Source organism: Stegodyphus dumicola, chromosome 1 (assembly GCF_044657685.1).
Source record: "Stegodyphus dumicola isolate Sdum_Otavi_A_Nest chromosome 1, ASM4465768v1".
In the NCBI taxonomy this organism is placed as follows: domain Eukaryota; kingdom Metazoa; phylum Arthropoda; class Arachnida; order Araneae; family Eresidae; genus Stegodyphus; species Stegodyphus dumicola.
In genome coordinates this window covers 136647738-136666206 of record NC_140768.1, presented here as the reverse complement: position 1 = coordinate 136666206, position 18469 = coordinate 136647738, and the positions used below count along the sequence as shown (strand labels likewise).

The 18469-nt window shown below is 31.7% G+C and overlaps 1 protein-coding gene across 6 annotated transcripts in view; it reads left to right on the top strand.

Annotated features, from left to right (window-relative positions):
* Nucleotides 1-18469, top strand: part of LOC118201403 (sperm-specific sodium:proton exchanger-like) — a 251684-nt gene that overhangs the window by 27352 nt on the left and 205863 nt on the right. For all 6 annotated transcript variants that reach the window (XR_015042259.1, XR_015042261.1, XM_085821147.1 and 3 more), the window contains exon 5: nt 7277-7531. Coding sequence is in view for 4 of the 6 variants with exons in the window: in XM_085821147.1 (XP_085677273.1) it covers nt 7277-7531 (255 nt within the window). In the remaining 2 variants the exon portion in view is untranslated. The remainder of the gene's footprint in view (nt 1-7276; nt 7532-18469) is intronic.

Genomic DNA, 18469 nt, shown 5'->3' with positions numbered 1-18469 from the left:
TTTTGTAAATTTTGATACCCTTTAGATCATAATTGTTCTTTATTTCATAAATTACGGTTTCATATTTTTAATTTTATAATTTCTGCATGCCATCTTACGAGATTTAAACTGATGATCTATAATCCGGAAAAATCGATAATCCAGAATTGCCAAAGTCCCGACGAGTCTGAATTAACGACTTTTGACTGTATTAATGGCTACATGTAACCTTTTCAGCTTGCAAATTCTCCTTATTGTTTGCCTGCCAATGCCTGTATTGTTAGCTTGGTAGCATCTGACATATAGCTGGTGAAATTCTTTGCCTGCTTTTCAGAAAAAAATTCAAATGCTGTTTTATTGACAGCATCGTATATATTCTGGAAAAGGGTTTGGTATCATTTGTAGCAAAATGATTAAAGCCATGGAATCCTGATAGTTTCTCCTTTGGTTTGATTTTGAACAGAGTGTACTGTGAGTTTTCATAATTTTCCTTTTGGACAATCTAATACAGTTTAATTTCACTTGGAATGTCCATAAAAATGTCACTTACTTGAATACTTTTTTTTAATAAATCAGTTTATTAAACACTGAATTGGAAAAGAAACCTGCCTGTGTAATATTTAAAACTATTAAAAAAAACATTCATAGATTAGCAGAGATTTCAAATAAACCTCTATTGATTTCAATGGTTATCAAAAGCAGGTTCCTCATCTTCAGAAGTTAATCAGTTATCAGTGATATGGGCATTCTAAGTTCTCCTATTGTGGCAATTTTAATTCACTAGATGTGGGCCCGTAGAGTGAAGATTGTATCAACTGTCAGGAAGATCATCCAATATTTTCTTGATCCTGTAATAAACGGAAAAAGGAAAGTAAAGTGGAGAATATAAAGGTCACCAAAAGCATAGTTTATGCGGAAGCTAAGTAGATAGTAGATGGTACTCAGCCGTGTCCTTATATTTCTTATACCAATGCTCCTAAGTCTTTTCAATCTATTCCAGCATTTCCTTGTGCTCAACATGAGAACCAAAAAACAAGCAGTAATAAAACAAACAAGAAAGAATTAGGGGCCAGATCCTCTGAAGCATACTGCAAAGAGAAAACAAGAGATTATACAAAATAAATAAAAATCCAGAAGTTCAAGCAACAGCTTATTTGAGAGAATGTGTTTTGATATGACAGATTTGGAGATAGATGGTTCCTTGCTTAACTAAGAAAGCTAAAGAGTAGAGTCAAAGCAAAAGCTAGAAAAGTATGCAAAGTCAGAGGATTTGTGGATATCTTATGTGTCATCAACAATGTTTTCTGCACCTAGCAAGAAAGTATGGGAAAGAGTCCAAAGAGCATTGGATGTATTATAAAAGGGTTACTCACTTTCAATTTACAGACAAATGACTAAATGATAAGCTGCAAAAAAGAAACTGCAAACACAAGCAGGGAAGCTTTTGTTAGTATGTCATGTAGCAATAGTTATCCTCCAGAATTTCTATCCTATGGGCTACAATCAGAAAATACCCAATTTCTATCTAATATTTCCAACTTAGAAGTTGTAATGATGATTTTACAGTGCTTTTGTTCAAAACTAGTCAAGACTGATGACTTCTCAAGCACTCATGGTATTAGCTAAGAGATGATAAAACACTTCTCTAAAACCTCTCTAAATCATTGGCTGCTCTTCTTATACTGTATAATAATGTTATGTGTGTATTTGTTCATTAATGGGTTGAATGTGCACAGAATCAATGATAGCTTCATGTAATTTGTTTTTTCCAAAACATTTTACACTTCTGGAATATTTCACGCAGAAGCACTCATATAGCTCTTTTTAGTATGACGGAGCACAATCAAATGATCAAACTCTAAAAATGTTGAACACAAGGCTAATGTAAAGAGCCTAAAATGTATAATCTTGCATGGTGATCTCAATACACTAAGCTAAAAACAGAAAACTGATGGTGTCTCTGCTCTTATATAGTTTTCCTTCATCTGCAAAGAAATTTCTAGTATCTTCTATAACTCAAAATTGCTGGAAGGCATACACAGTTATAGTTACATAGGGATGGATACAATTGCAGTTACACAGGGATTCAGCTAGCTACACTTATGCAGAAATCAGACCAAACTATCAGCAAATGGCCAGCAAGTTGATAATTTGTCAGCAAATTCGTAGCGAAAATGTGCAAAAATCATAGCCAACTTGTCGCTTTCTCACCAAATTGGTGAGATAGTCATTTACCTCAATGTTAAATTAACTTAACCCTATAACTCTATTTTTCTGGTTTTGCTTCTGAAGCCTTCCATTTTATGTTATACAAAAGATACTACAATTTACATATAATTCCATTAAAATGTTTTCACATATATACAAAATTTGTAACATTTGAATATGGGTTGAACAGGGTTTCCCAGATGCGTAACAAAGGGCTAGCGCAAAAGCAGGGAGAGATCGTAAGGATCCTTCCAACTATTGTACCATTTCTCTGAGCAGTTGTATATGCAAAGTTCTCAAAAAGATGGTATACTTGTGTTTAGTCCACTACTTAGAACAAAATTATCATTTGTCCCCATGTGAGAGTAATTTCCGTAATGAAAGATCAACTACAGACAATATTGTCATCCTAGAAACGGCTGCATGAAAGGTTTCCTGAAAAGCAACCACATAGTATTCATCTTTTTCAATATGGAAAAAGCATATGACAGAACATATGAGAAAGCATATGAGGTGGAGGTATAGGATACTTCTTCATTTATACAATACCAGATTACGTGGATGATTGCCAATCAGTTTAATAGTTAAATGTTATCAAATACAGACTGTTTCCTGACAAATGAGTTCATTCAAAAAGAGGGTGTTCCTCAAATATTTATTAATAGTCCCTCTTTTTAATTTAAGAATTAGCTTTATTCTTAAAGAATTTCCGTAAGCAGTTCTTGGGGTATTATATGTAGATGATTTTCAGATTAGTTGTCAAGGCTGAGACATGTTGTATCCAAAGACAACTCCAGATTTGTTTAAGCAAAATTAGTAAATGGGCCATTAGAAATATATTCAAGTTCTCGAACCAGAAGATACTACATGTGCATTTTGGTTACAAAAAAAACCTACATCCAGAATAAGATTTCTTCCTGAATGGTGCGCTGATACTGGTGGTGCCAGAGGAATAATCCTGCAATTATTTGATGAAAGGCTCAGTTTTTTGTTTCACGTACCAAGCCTGAAGAACCAAGAACGTCTTTACAAATACCTCTTGAGGAGCTGATTGATATTCTATATTGCATATTCACCGAATTCTTATGTAACAGAAAATTGAATATGGGTAAATTGTCTATGGATCTGCATGGTCTTCTGTGTTACTGAAACTTGCTCATATTCATTACCAAGCTGTGCAGATTTTCTCCAATGCATTCAGAATGTCTCTAGTGTGCAGAGTCTTTATGCTGAATGCTTTGAGCCATCTTTAAGCCGCTGTTTTAAGACATGTCTGTTGTCTCTGAATTACTACTTCAGTTTTAATTCTCAACCATTTCATGCTGATTGATCTCTTCTCTTTGATGATTGCTATCATCTTTTGTGTAACAAGCACAAGATTCATGCATTTCTCCATTTGTTTTACAGTGACACTCACTTTTGGATAGCTTTGACTGATGTGAAATTTAAAGCAGTCAAGTTGTATTGTATTCCACCTTGGACATATTTTAAAATTCTTATTTTTAATGTTTTTAGTGATTTTGTTAAGAACAGTACTTATGATATTGCATTATGACAAATTTTTGAAGAGCATAGATGCTAATACAGTAGTATGTTCCAATGTATAAAGATGTCTCAAAGACCAACAGTCAGGTTGCATTGGCATTTGTGTGTGAAGATGCTGTCAAAAGCTTTAGGTTTGCTGAGGTCTTTTCAATTTTCTTCTTAGAAGTAGTTGCCATCTGTAATGATTTGACATTTATATCTAAGCAAGAAATATATTATTTGTGCAGATTTAAAAAGTGCCCTGATGTGCCCCAAAAGTGAAAGTCTTTTATAATGACAACCCTTTAATTTGGGGGGGGGGAACAGTTAAGCTAGAACAAAATTTGAACAATTGGGATTACAACATTTTTTACTGCTTGGTACTTGAATACATAGGAATCAAGGGGAACTAATTGACTGATATTGCAGCTTAGTAGCTTGTTGACAATTCAACCAGTCTATTCCCTTTAGAAGGTCAGAAGGTCATCAAAAGCAGATTGTTAGATAAATAGTAGCAGTTATGGGAGATTCAAGTGAATAACAAACTGAAATGTGTTAAATCCAGGGTGCAAGTTTGGGAACTGAACACAAACTGTATAGAGGATTTGCTCTTGATTCACCTGCATATTGGTTACTTAAGATTAACTCATCAATATTTATCAAAAGGAGGAAATGAACCATTTATCCATTTTGTGCTATTCTCTTTTATTCGTTGTCCATATTTTAATAATTTTTAATTCCCTTACAATACTGTTTTAGCATGAAACAAATCTTACACTAATAGACATAATTGGAGGGCAGCTATCTTTAGCTATTTAAAGGTTATCATAATGTATTATTGCATATAAATTTTAACTGAAGATTAGGCTTTTGATATGCACCCTTTGCAGACAAGTATTTGGGCACACAAAATAGTTTTAAACTTTGTTGTCAGCCTTCTATTATCACTCTCCTTTTATGTTTCAAAATGTTTTTATGTTATGTTTTTTTCACATAATTTTGTATTTTTGTTATGTCATTTAATTATATTGCTATTTTATGTCATAGCTATGTATGTATGTACACAGCACTCCCCCCCCCAAAAAAAAAGGGCTTCCGTTCTACTGGGCTGATTGGCAAAATTCACCTTGAGCTTTTCATGTCTTGAAAGCATGACTTACGATATATATTAGATTTATATATAGCATTGTTCTAACATAGTTATTTTGACACAAAATTGAACTTTTCCTGAAATAACATACCAATTTTTTTTTCCCCGCAGTTCGTTTCTACGACTCAAATTATGCCAGATTTCCAAGTTTTGTAAAAATCACATGAGTAGTTTTTAAAAAATTAGCTCTTAAATTTTTTGTTCCTCAGTGTTAATTGAATTTAATACATATTTATTAATATCTCCTTTTTTATTAAACGTATTTGATTATTCCTTTCACGTTTCAAAATTTAGATTCATTCCAAATAAAATTCGTCTTATTTTTTATGATTTATTTTTGAAATTTGTATTTTAAAATAATATTTATAAATTTTTTAAAAAACAATTTTGAATTATAACCTATAAAATTTTCACCATTATCTTAAAGTAGATGTATTTCTAAGCATACCTGCAAAAAATTAGAGTTTTTATTCAAGTAGAGTTATTATTTCCTAAGATATACGGGAATTTACATACTGGCGTGTTTTGAAATTTGGTGTATTTGTTATAAGTGATAATAACTCCAAATGTAGTTTATGCACTTTGTTAAAATTATTTGAAAGTATGAACTACGACTTTTATCCCAATCATGTACAATGAAAAAATGGAAAGGAAGATAGGTTGCTATAAATTGCCAAGTGTTGCCAAGTGAATTATTCTTGGCACAAACTGACAAAAATAAGATAAATTTTTGAATTCCTGTGTAAATTTTGCGCCAAATTTTACAAAATTTAATATATATTTAGGGATAATTCGAAGCATAGAATTGAAATATGGAAAAAATTTTTTATGTCATTCTAGAAAAAGTCCAATTTCATGTCAAATTACCTATACTAGAACAAGGCTATATATAAATCTAATTTATATCCTAAGTCACGCTTTCGAGTTGTGAAAAATGCAATTTGAATTTCTTCATTTGACCCAATAGAATGGGAGATATCGAACTGTTGCCCCCTTTTTGCACAGTGTCCCTGCATGTAATGAGTGTGTGGATTCTAAGAATGTAACAGTGGGTCTTTATTTTATTTACGTCATGTATACATTGTAACCTTATGCTTGGCACATCACAATCTTTGGTTATGCACCAAAAAAAAAAAAAAAAAAAAAAAAAAAAAAAAAAAAAAAAAAAAAAATTTTTTTGATTCTTAAGTGCCTGAAGTAGAGATGGAAGAAAGTGAAAATGTGGCTGTTAAGTTGTTATAAACTGATAGTAAAGCTATGAAATTGCAATTATCAAGTATTGAACCATCTGAAAATTAATGTGATGCAGACATGGGAGAACCTGATGTACAGCTTAGGCAGAGTTATGTATACTTAAAGCTATATATACCCTGCCTGTATGCAGAGTACTTTAATTCAGTAATAGTAGTAGTATGCTGAATTCAGTAGTAGTCTTTTGAGTTCAGAGATAAGCTTGATAGTGACTGAACTGAGTTGGGAGCTGTACTTTAGTACTTTTCTGTGAAGTTGTTTTCACCAATGTAGCTTGAAGGCTGTGTTGCTGATTGTTTCAATGCATTTATCGTAGTTTTTCAATGACTGTAAATGCGTCTCTGGATCTCTTCTGTGTAATACTATGTTTTGATTCTTCATCAAGTGGATCAGTCACTCCAAATCCTAGAACAGTATTTTATTTTGATGTGTGGTTCATTTCCTTTGCTTATATTGTAAAGACATTAGATTTTTTTCGAAGCAGGAGACATGAAAAATGAGCAATGCCCTTGCTGGTAGTCGAACCACGGACCTCTCAAATACGTGCCAAGTGTACTGACCACTGCACCATCAAAGAATGCTAAGAAAGTGGAAGAAATACCTTATGTACTCCCCCTTTTAAAGGGAAACTGAGAATTAGGGGACTTATCGCCGAGATCCTGGTGGTGGAGAGTCATCATCCACCACCTTTTTTAGTTTTGCTGCCACTGTAGAGACATTAGGTTATTTCGAAGCAGGAGATGGGAAAAGTGTGCAATGCCCTTGGTGGGACTCAAACCACAGATCTCTCGCATGCAAGCCGAGTGTGCTGACTACTACACCACAAAGGCATTCTAAGAAGGCAGGAGAAATACCTTATAATATATTGAATTTATACTTTAAGGCAATCAACACGATTTTTAGAATTTTTTATGCCACATTCCAAGGCAATATAATTAGTTAGTTGTCATATGTTTATGCATTGTATCTTTGTATAGTTATATATTAAAAGAATTCATGGCAAATTTCAAAAAATTCATTTAATTATCTGTAAATTAAAGATAACAAAAAGTATATAAGTGTGAAATCAAATTGCAATGCAATTTTTTTTCCAACTGTATTTTTTATAGTAATCTGATTGCAATTTAAATATGTATTGTTTGAAATATTCTTTTTTATTTGTAGTTGCTATCCAGTTTGGCTCTAAGAAATATCACTACCCTTACACTGTTGGTTGCTTCATATTTGGATTTGTCATAGGAATTTTAGCGCTTAATAGTTCATTTATACAAGATTATACTGCCATCACTAAAATGGATCCTAGTAATTTGATGCTTATCTTTCTCCCAATTCTTATTTTCGAATCTTCTTTCTCAATGGATGCTCATATGTTCTTCAGAGCCTTACCACAATGTATTGCACTTGCTGTACCAGGGCTATGTAAGTTACTTAATATTTTAGTAAATAAGAACATATATCTTTTCATTCTATTTGGGAAAAAAATGCTTGAAAGAGGTTATTACAACTGGACTTTGTTTTCTTGAAGAATACAGTCAAAAGTCGTTAATCCGGACTCGTCGGGACTTCAGCGATTCCGGATTATCGATTTTTCCGGATTATAGATCATCAGTTTAAATCTGGTAAGATGGCATGCAGAAATTACAAAATTAAAAATATGAAACCGTAATTTATGAAATAAAGAACAATTATGATCTTAAGGGTATCAAAATTTACAAAAAGAAAAAGCTTAATATTTATTTGTTTACTTTATTAAACATTTCCTTCAATGTAAGTTGCTTCGTTTCATGTGATAATACTTTCTCTTTAATTCTATTAAACAGACATAATTTCTTGTTTAGTTACAAAGTTCCGCTGCTCAAGTCCTGTAATTGCTGTGTTGAGAATACCGACTAATTTGTCAATCGAAATGTTTTCGTTTTCAATAACCTCTGGGTCACTTTCTTCACTATCGGAAGCGAATTATAATGACCAGGAACTTGATTTAAATCATATCAAAGACAGAATGAAATACTACACTTAGTATGGAATTATAAACCAAATAAAATAAAAACATCTGCCCTGAAGATAAGGATAGTGCTGACAGATCAACTTCCAATCCGCTGCGTGAAATTGATAAACAGATTTCGGATCTCAAAACATACTTTCGCTTTGTAGATACAAATTACATATTAGTAAATATATATCGGAAATTCTATTTGACATAATCTTTCTAATCTATCATAATCTAATAATTACGTTTCTGCCCCCCCCTCTGCCGCAGAGCAGCGTGAAATTGATAAACAGATTTCGGATTTCAAAACACACTTTCGCTTTGTAGTAAATATATATCGGAAATTCTATTTGACATAATCGAAAGTTCAAGCTTACTTTTATAAAATTGCTCTAACAGTCTGCAAAAAATAATAAGCCGGATCCAATTCGAAGATTAAGGAACAACGCAATCGGCAACATTAACTGAATTAGATAACTTTAGCGTATAACTCCGTTACAATTTAAACGCGCATGCGCACAAACATATTCGCAGCCCTAAGGGTCTTACGCGCTCTCGTAAACGCCTGTGCGCATGCGTGAACGCGACGCATGCGCAGAAAGTTTGTAGCTTTGAGGTCTGGATTATAGATCATTCCGGATTATGGGTGTCCAAATTAACGACTTTTGACTGTATATGCTGTTAACCCTACAAACAGCTGGGCCATATTTATAAAAGATTTATTCCCATTTTGCATATATGAGTTTGCTGTTTAAATTTATTCATATATGTTCTAAAAAAAGTAAGGTAAAGCAATGTATAAATGCCATACAAATATAGAATATCACCATTAGATCTGAAAGAATTGTTACTCAGCAAGTTAAAGTAAATATAATTTTAAATTTGTTTAAAATATCTGATTAAATTTTTACAGTTGTAGTATTAGCTAGAGGCTGATACTAGAAGAGTTGTTCTGACATCAGTTTTATTATCTCATTCTGCTTGGTCAGGTATTGTATTGCATCTAAATTATATTTGCTATATTTGTAATTAAATTCTGAAGATTGGCTGTGATATCCTTAAATTAAGTCAGCTAAGCAATATCCATGCCGATGAATATACAGTGGTGGCCAAAATTATGGACACTTTTGGAAATTTTTATGTTTTTGAACTTTGTATGCTTATAGAAAATGTTATGTTTCGCAAAATGCAAACTTGTATATATCATTTTAAAGAGAATTTATTACTGAATACAATACAAAACACAAAATTCAATTATTTGCAATACAAAAAGTTATATGTACTTTAATATAAATAGAAAACACAGTTATGAAGTGGTTTGTAATGTCTAGCTTTCCTGGCCAATCACTGTTCTTGTTCTGAGAACCAATCAAATGTTAGTAACTGCCAGTAGAAGCTGACACAAGCGTCTAGACCCCAAACCTCACTTTTGCTCATAACCGGTTTTTTCCTTAACTGGGATATGAGGAAGGGAAAAGGGATTTTGAGTATAGGGAATTTTATATAACGTTGTTTATATCGCGTGCCTATGAAATCACTGTACGAAAAATGTATTAACGTATCTTCTGAAATAATAAAATGACGTTTAGAGGAACAAGTAATTTTGCATCGGAAATTCAGCGGATACCCTTGGAAACAATTGAAAGGTCTTTCTCAGGGACATGCAAAATCAACTGTTGACTCTTCTATGAATTACGGAAAAAGATAGCTGCATGCTCAGAGTTGGCGAATTTATTACCTAGATAAAATTCCACTGCTAAAAATTGAGCTAAGCTCTGTTCCATCTATTTGGATCTATTAGTAAGCTTGCATGTATAGTTAAACTTCCCAACATGAAAACAAACTTTCCAGAGATTTAATGCAGGTAGTGCAACACAAGAGTACCTGATCCATCAAAAAAGTATTTTTTTCTGAATGTATATCCTAGAAACAAATCTGTAAGTGACTAGTAGTGAAAAAGTTCCAAGAAAATATATAAATAAATAAAATACCCTGAGCCAAAGTATCCGCCAAACATGCACCCCAAAAATAAGCATATGGTTGAGCTGGTAGTCCGCATTTTAAAAAAAAGGTTCTTATAAATACTAGTTATTTAGAAAGATTGCCTGTGTGGTATCCATGAGAGGATTTTCTGCATATTACAATATTTTCCACATATATTCCTCTATATACAAAAATGAAAACTATACACCACTTTGTACAATTTTTTTTTTATTTAAGATCATAAATCAATCTATTTATATCAGCTATATGAAATGTTTTATTTAAACTATAGCAATTAAATTCATGAATTATAGTAAATTAATAAAGATAAAATAAATTTTAACTGAAAAAGACATGGCAAGTGTTCATACTACAGAATTACATCATTTAAAGTGCAGGAAAGAATGCAAATTTAAAAGTTCTAGTTGAATGCGTTGCCAAATACATTTTGTGGATATTATAGGTTGCCTATTTTGGCAATATAGCACAGTAGCTGGTGAATTCTTTCGCAAGTCGGATGGAAAAAGGCTCCAAACAGCCCAAAATTGTATATTACGTCAAATTTCAAACTCACCTTGGTACATTCGTAATAAATAACCGTATCAATTTTGAGCTCAAAATGGACCAGCTTAATAGTATATATTGTAAATTAGCAAGGAATTTTTTTTGAAAGCAAAAAAAAAAAAAAAAAAAAAAAAAAAAAAAAAAAAAAAAAAAAATTCAAAACCCTACCATTAAAATATGTAATTATGACATTAATGATCCTGCTAACTGCAAACGCCCTATGGCCATACTTAATGTAAATATTAATTGATGTTTTCTTACTGTTACCTGAATTATTATTCAGCACTTGTGTTATATATTGTAACTATGCTTATTGTATAATGTATGTACTTCTTCTCATATATGCACATATTTTGTATCTTGTTTGACAGGACCAGAGTCAATTTAATATTTCAAATTGCTCAAACGTATCCATTATTTTTACCTGCCTTTTTATTCTTTTCCCCTTTTAAATTTTTCACTGAAGGAGTTACACCTACTTCTTGTTTATTCTTCTGATTGCTGTATATCTCCCTTTCAGGATATTTGTCAACGGCTCGAAAAGCTTGCAACCAGATGCTTTCCCCATCAGCTGACTCTCTTTCACTACACCTTTTAAATTCTTATCTCATATTAACAGATTAATGTTAATATCTTGCTTAACTTTATTACCTTTTTATTATAATTTAAAGACTTACCTTAAAGTTATTTATGACAAAATATTTTATGTGACTTGTTACTTATATCTGTTCATATAGCTCAATTTCTTTTTTCATTTAGAAATTTTCTTTGTGTTAATGCTCACATAATTAGTAACTTTTTAATTTTGTTTGATATCGGTAGGGAGTTCAGCCCAGGTAGCCAGGTGTATACACCTTTCCCCTGTGAAACAGGGGATTGCCCATGATGAATTCTTTTTATGGTTGGGTAGGTAATCAGATATTTCTTAGTACCAATTTCTTTTTTATTAATAGTTTATCAATATGTCAATGATTAAAATGCTGATGTTAGGAAAAACTGTTTTTCCTTTATTCTTACATATCGAAAACTGCCACCAAAAATATTAGATGTGACATTTTACCCGTTTTGTGTAACAATTTGTTCTTCATTCCGTCAGGCTTGTGTTTTCCTTCTTGTGCATTATGCAATGCTCCCACAGATTTGCATATGTTATGTAAGTGTCAATATTTGTATTTTCTTTTAGTAAAGCATACTATCCCATCATAACTTACTAAGATGCTGTGTAGTTTATTCAGATGTTTATCCTATACAAGTGTATTATTTATCTACACTATGTTCATGTACTGAATTTAGTGATACCGTTCCTTTCTATACGTAAGATTGTAGGGATTTATATTTATTTTAACTAATAATTTAAAAGGTACTATTCCGTTTTGAAGACCATAAAAGAATTGCAGCAAAAATGTATGCGCCAAATCTAGCAAACGCGCCCATTTAACAGCGCGCCAAATCTAGCGTACACGCTGATTTCAGATTGTGTTAGTTTATATAGTTCTATATTTCTTAAGATGCCACTGACATACTAGTTTAATTTTTAAATTCTTTTTGTGATTTTAAATTAATTTTTTTATATCCTATGGATTTAACAACTTGGGAATTGCCCATGATGAAAAGTGTGCAATAGAATTTTGGTTAAAGTGCGGAATCACCTACTGCTTGACGAGCTTTTAAGAATTGCACATATTTGGTATCCATGTACACATCGACCTATTTTCACTATAAAAAAAAAATCCCAGAATTGCACAAAAATGGCACTGCGCACATCGTTGACTTTTTCTATGTACACATCGACGTATTTTCACTTAAAAAGTAAAAGAAATTTGACAAAAATTCAATTGTGTTGCTTGTAAAAAGCGGCAAACAAATACGTGGACGATTCTGATCTTTACCAAGAATTTTTCAAAGAAAAGGCATCATTCATTATGGAAAATTATGTTTGAACAACCAATGAGATGAAACTATGCTTTAGTGATAACTCGGTAATGAAATACCGATGCAGGCATCCATTCAGTTATGTTTAGCAATTTTTATATAAATTATAATATTGTTATCTGAAATAGTTATTTACTCTTGTGCTTCCATTCAGTCATGTTTAGTCTTTTTTATATAACTTATAATAATAAAAAAGTATTATATGAAATTAACCTTTCATCTAAATTAAAACATCAATCTTAGATAGTTATTTACTATTATACTTCCTTTCTTGTGTTAGGGTTGCCGCAATTATTTTTGACAGCACTGACATCAACAATAGTTTGGGATTTTTTACAGCCCTCAAAACCGAATAGTACCATTTAAAGTTTTATTTGAAACTTTCCTATGAGCCTTCATTCCCTTAATTATCAGTGCCAGAATAGTTAAATGTTGTAGCGCGCGTGAATGAATGCAAATTTTCTATGTTGAAGAAAGTAGTTAAGAGAAAGTTAGGCTCTAGCTGCTATCTCTGCTGTAGGTACGTTTGCTTATTGCTGGTTCAAGTGGCTTATATTGCATTGCTTTGCTGCCACTAATTTAGAAGGAGGTTGAAATTGCAGATCTCGCTGAGCCATGTAGGTTAGTTTTATCACTTGTTAGTATTTCAACTTTTAGTTTCAATTATCTGACTTTCAGTTACCGCCCAAATAAAGGTGAAGTTTGTTAGCTTCGAGTTGATGCATTGTAAATTTTAAAGAGTTAATAAAGGGTACATGAACCCTTCTCCTGTGTAGTTTCCTGCTACTCCAGTATACAGATAGAGGTTAACCCACCTGGACTCTACAAGATAATTCACAGTTAATTTTATTGTAAAATATCTAAGATATACAAAAATAAAAAAAAAAAAGATTATATGGTTAAATGCATTATAAACCGTGCAAGAAATTTACAGATCATTTACTACTCTTCTGTAATTTTAGTGTAACTTATGATCATTACATACTTTTGGTGGTAGTTTTTGATATGTAAAAATAAAGGAAAAACAGTTTTTCCTAACATCAGCATTTTAGTCATTGACAAACTATTAATAAAAAAGAAATAGGTACTAAGAAATATCTAATTATCTACCCAAACATTTAAAAAAAAAAAAAAAAAAAAAAATTCACCACACATTGTGCTATATTGACAAAATAGGCAACCCATAATATCCACAAAATGTATTTGGCAATGCATCCAACTAGAACTTTTAAATTTGCATTCTTTCCTGTGCTTTAAATTATATAATTCTGTGGTATGACTCTTTTTCTATTTTGTGAAATGTGGACTACCAGCTCAACCATGTGCTTATTTTTGGGGTGCATGTTTTGGCGGATACTTTGGCTCAGGGTGTTTTACTTATTTACATATGTTCTTGAAACTTTTTCATAGTCACTTACAGATCTGTTTTTAGGATATACATTCAGAAAAAATACTTTTTTAATGGATCAGGTACTCTTGTGTTGCACTACCTGCATTAATTCTCTGGAAAGTTTCAGTTTTCATGTTGGAAGGTTAAACTATACATACAAGTTTACTAATAGATCCAAACAGATGGAATACAGTTTAGCTCAATTTTTAGCAGTGGAATTTTATCTAGGTAATAAAATTGCCAACTCTGAGCATCAGAAGCTCACAGTCTTGAAATATAGACATTATCATACCAAGCAATGGTCTAAAACAAATTTTCATTGATAAAGATACATCAAACATTGTTTATCATATTTTCACTTTCATAATGTTAATCTTATACAAAATACATGCTTAGTGAATGAAAATGTTTATTTTATGAGATAATTCACAAGTTTTGATGTAATAAATGTGCAGTCCTTTTTAGTCTATTCTCGCTGCTGAGAAAGAAAGCTATTCTGAAAAGACTAAAATATATATTTGTTAAAGATATTCTGAAAAGACTAATATATAACCTCACATCAATATAGGGTCAGACCCAAATTCTCAATTTGCCTATTAATCAATTATATATGCACTCTTCTTTGATATAGTCAAGGTCTCAAGAGTTTTATTAAATGTCTAGGCTTTACAAAATATATCAGAAATATAATTCAGTCCTATCTTAGAGGTTTGTAATGCTATGCCATCCTAACAAACAGACATTCCCCTTAAGTAGTTTACAGGTTCTCGTTAATCATGGATTGGGTGAATAATATTTTGGATATCTAAAGGTTACATCAGGGGCATAGTAGAGGGGGGCATCTGTCCTCGGGTGCAGAATCCAAGGGGCACCAAACTGATATTACGTCATTTTAGAATTAAATGTTTTCCATCCTTTTCAAGCAGTAGGGGGCACGAAATCTTCAGTTGTCCCTTGTCCCTGGGCGCTGAAAACCCTAGCTACGACTCTGGGTTACATACAAGTTTATTTGGGATAATTAACATTTTTAATTAATTTTTCTATGGATTTTAGCACTGCCACAAAATTTTTCTCCTTTCCACAAGAAGTTACAGACAGTTTGTTTTCCAACCAGTCGACCATCAGTATCAAAGTAATCATCAATCAAAACAGTTTTAATGTAGTTGTTTTATATCATGCCAAATCAAAAAAAAAAAAAAAAAAAAAAAAAAAAATTGCACCAAATAATCTTTGCAATCTTATTATTGTGATAATATATTTATATAGCCATTTCTGCAGATGAAAAAATGTGATTTTTCTCGCATAAAAAGCATCACTTAGTCTATTCATATAAATTGTTGCAAATACAAATTTATATATTAGAATCTACATGACGAATAAAAAGTTATATTTGATGTAAAAAAATTGCTGTTGAATTCTTCACAAGGAAAAAGAAAATTGATAGCACTTCAAAATCCATAAAATAATCCTTTCCTGGGTTGAGTGCTCTATTTATCTTGGGACAATTTTCATTTCTAAATTAACAAGGAAATTTTGCAAGGACATATTGCATGTGCTCTTACAAGATGCCACCAAAATTTCATTAAAGTATTTTAAAAATTCTTGATATTCCATGTTTAAAACATTAACTGGACTAAAACATACTGCAGTAGAAGACCTACAAATGGAAGAAGCTACAATCGAGTTCTATTTCCATATTATTAAACTTCCAGAAACTATGAAATTCTAAACAGTATTTTACAATATTTAACGAATATTGTAAACATACCGTGAAAAATCTGGCACACAGAGTATTTGGAATTTTTATAAAAATATCACCTAGGTCTTTCATACACCATATAAAAGCTATTTTTTTACAAAATATGGATTATAAATAATACTGATTAGGTATTATTAAAATGCATATATAAATGTCAACTGTCCAATTTTTCATGAGAGTAAAAATAATATAAAAAATATATATAGAGCGCTTGGAATTGATTTTACACACAATTCATGGACCAACTTCAATATCAATTGTCAAGAAGTCTGATTATTATATTAAATCAATTAAATAAGCAATGTATAATTTTAATTTAAATATGAATTTAAGATGCACTATAATGAATAAATGTCTCTAAGAATGTTATTCCTCATAGTAGCATAGATGATAAACTAAAGATCTCACAACAAGTGTTGCCATGCCATGAGCTTTGGATTCTGGCAGCATAATGGAGTGTAACAGCTAGAAAGCGTAGAAAGATTACAATATGAATATTCCCGCGAACGGGCTGGCTGCAAGGGCGTTTTCGTGGTTTTTCCCGTGTGTAAGTATATGAGCCAGTTTCCCTTAGAAAGTCTTCCACGAAAGCATCCCTTCCCTTAGGCAGATATCCTTAGTGTGCTTTGTCATAATTAAAGAAACCAAACAATATAAATATTTCTGATGATAACATTTTATACCTTTTTGTTGCCTTTTCTATCCTCATCAATATCATAACACATATGCTATTTATTTCTTTGGTTACTTTTAATGCAGCTGTTTAACTCCTATAATGTTTCTCTCAATTCTTACTTTAGGTATTGCTTTATACTTTTTCATTTTTGTTTTGATGTGTACATGCATTAAAATAACATAACAATTTGTATAATGCATGTTTCAGTGGACCAAAAAAATTTAAATAAAAGTAGTAAAATTTCACTACTTTTAATTTTTTTCTTTTTTCTTCCAGTAATGAACAGTCATGTGATTTATGTACATGGAATGGTACTAAATAATCTTAGATTTTGGGAGGGATACAATCAGTTACACATTTAACATTAAAAGAGGTTGAGCGTAGGGAAGAAATATCAGATAAATTTCTCCAAACAGGAAAATGTTTGAAAAATCTTTCTTTTTATAGAATATGTGTATGCACTTAATAGTTAATAAAATATGAATCATTCCATAAAATGAACTAGCAAATTTTTACGAGAATTTTATTTTTGCGGAATGAAAGTCAATATTAAATTTGCCAGACCAAACCAAAGATAAGAGGAAAAATAATTTAAAATATAGCCTATTATGCCTCCTTTAAAAAAATCTACTTATTTACAATCATTTTTTTAAAATTATTTTTTTGTGCATAAAGACCACAGCAGCTGATCCGTGCTTGCATGTACCACACATGTGTTTCAGGAATTAAATAACATGCTTCATTTAACTGTCATTTCGCAGAACAGTAGCTACCTGCTCTTAAAATGTAAATAACAGACATAAAGTCTATTCTTTTTCCACATTCAATTTCCTGTTTATTTAAAAACAGAACATTACCTATCAGCCATAAAGTTAGTCACGCAATTTTTGCCAATTTACAAAGTCGTCAACTAGTTGTATGGATTAAGATAATAAGCGTAAGATAAGCAAAATATTAAATAAAATAAATGCTTGTATAGCTTTGAAAGTTTCAATCTCGTACAGAGAAGGGTTTTTACATTCATAAATCAAAGCTGCTAATGAAAATCAAAACTCTTTATTTTCCTCATACAAAAGTCCGAAATAATGCCCCTTATTTACTCATTATATAGATGAGATTTTAATTAACAAATAATTAGCCAAAATGCAGTCACCTGCTGGCATGGGATCGCCTGCTCATATTGGATAATATAAATATGCGAAATATTTGCATTCAGACAAACTTTGGCACAATTTACAAATGGAAATTTTACACACAATTAATGGTACACAGTATATTGAATGAAATTAGCCACTTTATGTTTAAGAAAAACTAATGTAAGTAAATATAGCACCACTAACGCATATTCGTTAGTATTTCAAGCGATAGTAACATAAGCACGAGGTCTTCGAAATGAGCAATTGCGAGTGCGTGCATGCAATCCAACATGAGCATTTGTAAGCGCTTGGACGAAATCCCTTCTTCCCTCTGTCATTCCGAAACCCGGGTGATGAGCAAAAGTGAGGTTATGGGTCTAGACGCTAGTGAAGCTGACATCATGTTTACACTTGAAACAATTCATTATTTTACTTTGTTCTGTAGAAGGAGTTTCTTATACACTGCAATTACAAGTAGGAATTTTTGTAAAAATTTTTAATATTTAGTCAAGAAGCAATGACATCAAATAAAAGAGTAGATTGGACACCTAGAAAGAGATGTAATATTATTGTGTTACGAGAAAGAGGTCTTTCTTAAGCTGAAATTGCAAGACAGGTGGGTGGTTCAGTGACTACATCTGGACTCCAAAAGTTTTGTTTACGATATCAGGAGACAAATTCAATAAAAAACAAAGAAGGAAAAGGTCGAAAAAGGTGCACCACATCTATTGATGACAGAAGAATAAAAAGACTATGTCTCCAAGATAGAAAAATGTCATCAGCGGCCCTCAGAAGTGATCTGAATAATGCTGGTGTTTCTGTCAGTTCAAGAACAATCAGGAGAAGATTAACAGATGTTGGACTGAGAGGTAGAATTGCACGAAAAAAGCCTTATCTTAATTTTCAGCAATGGAAAAAAAGACTACA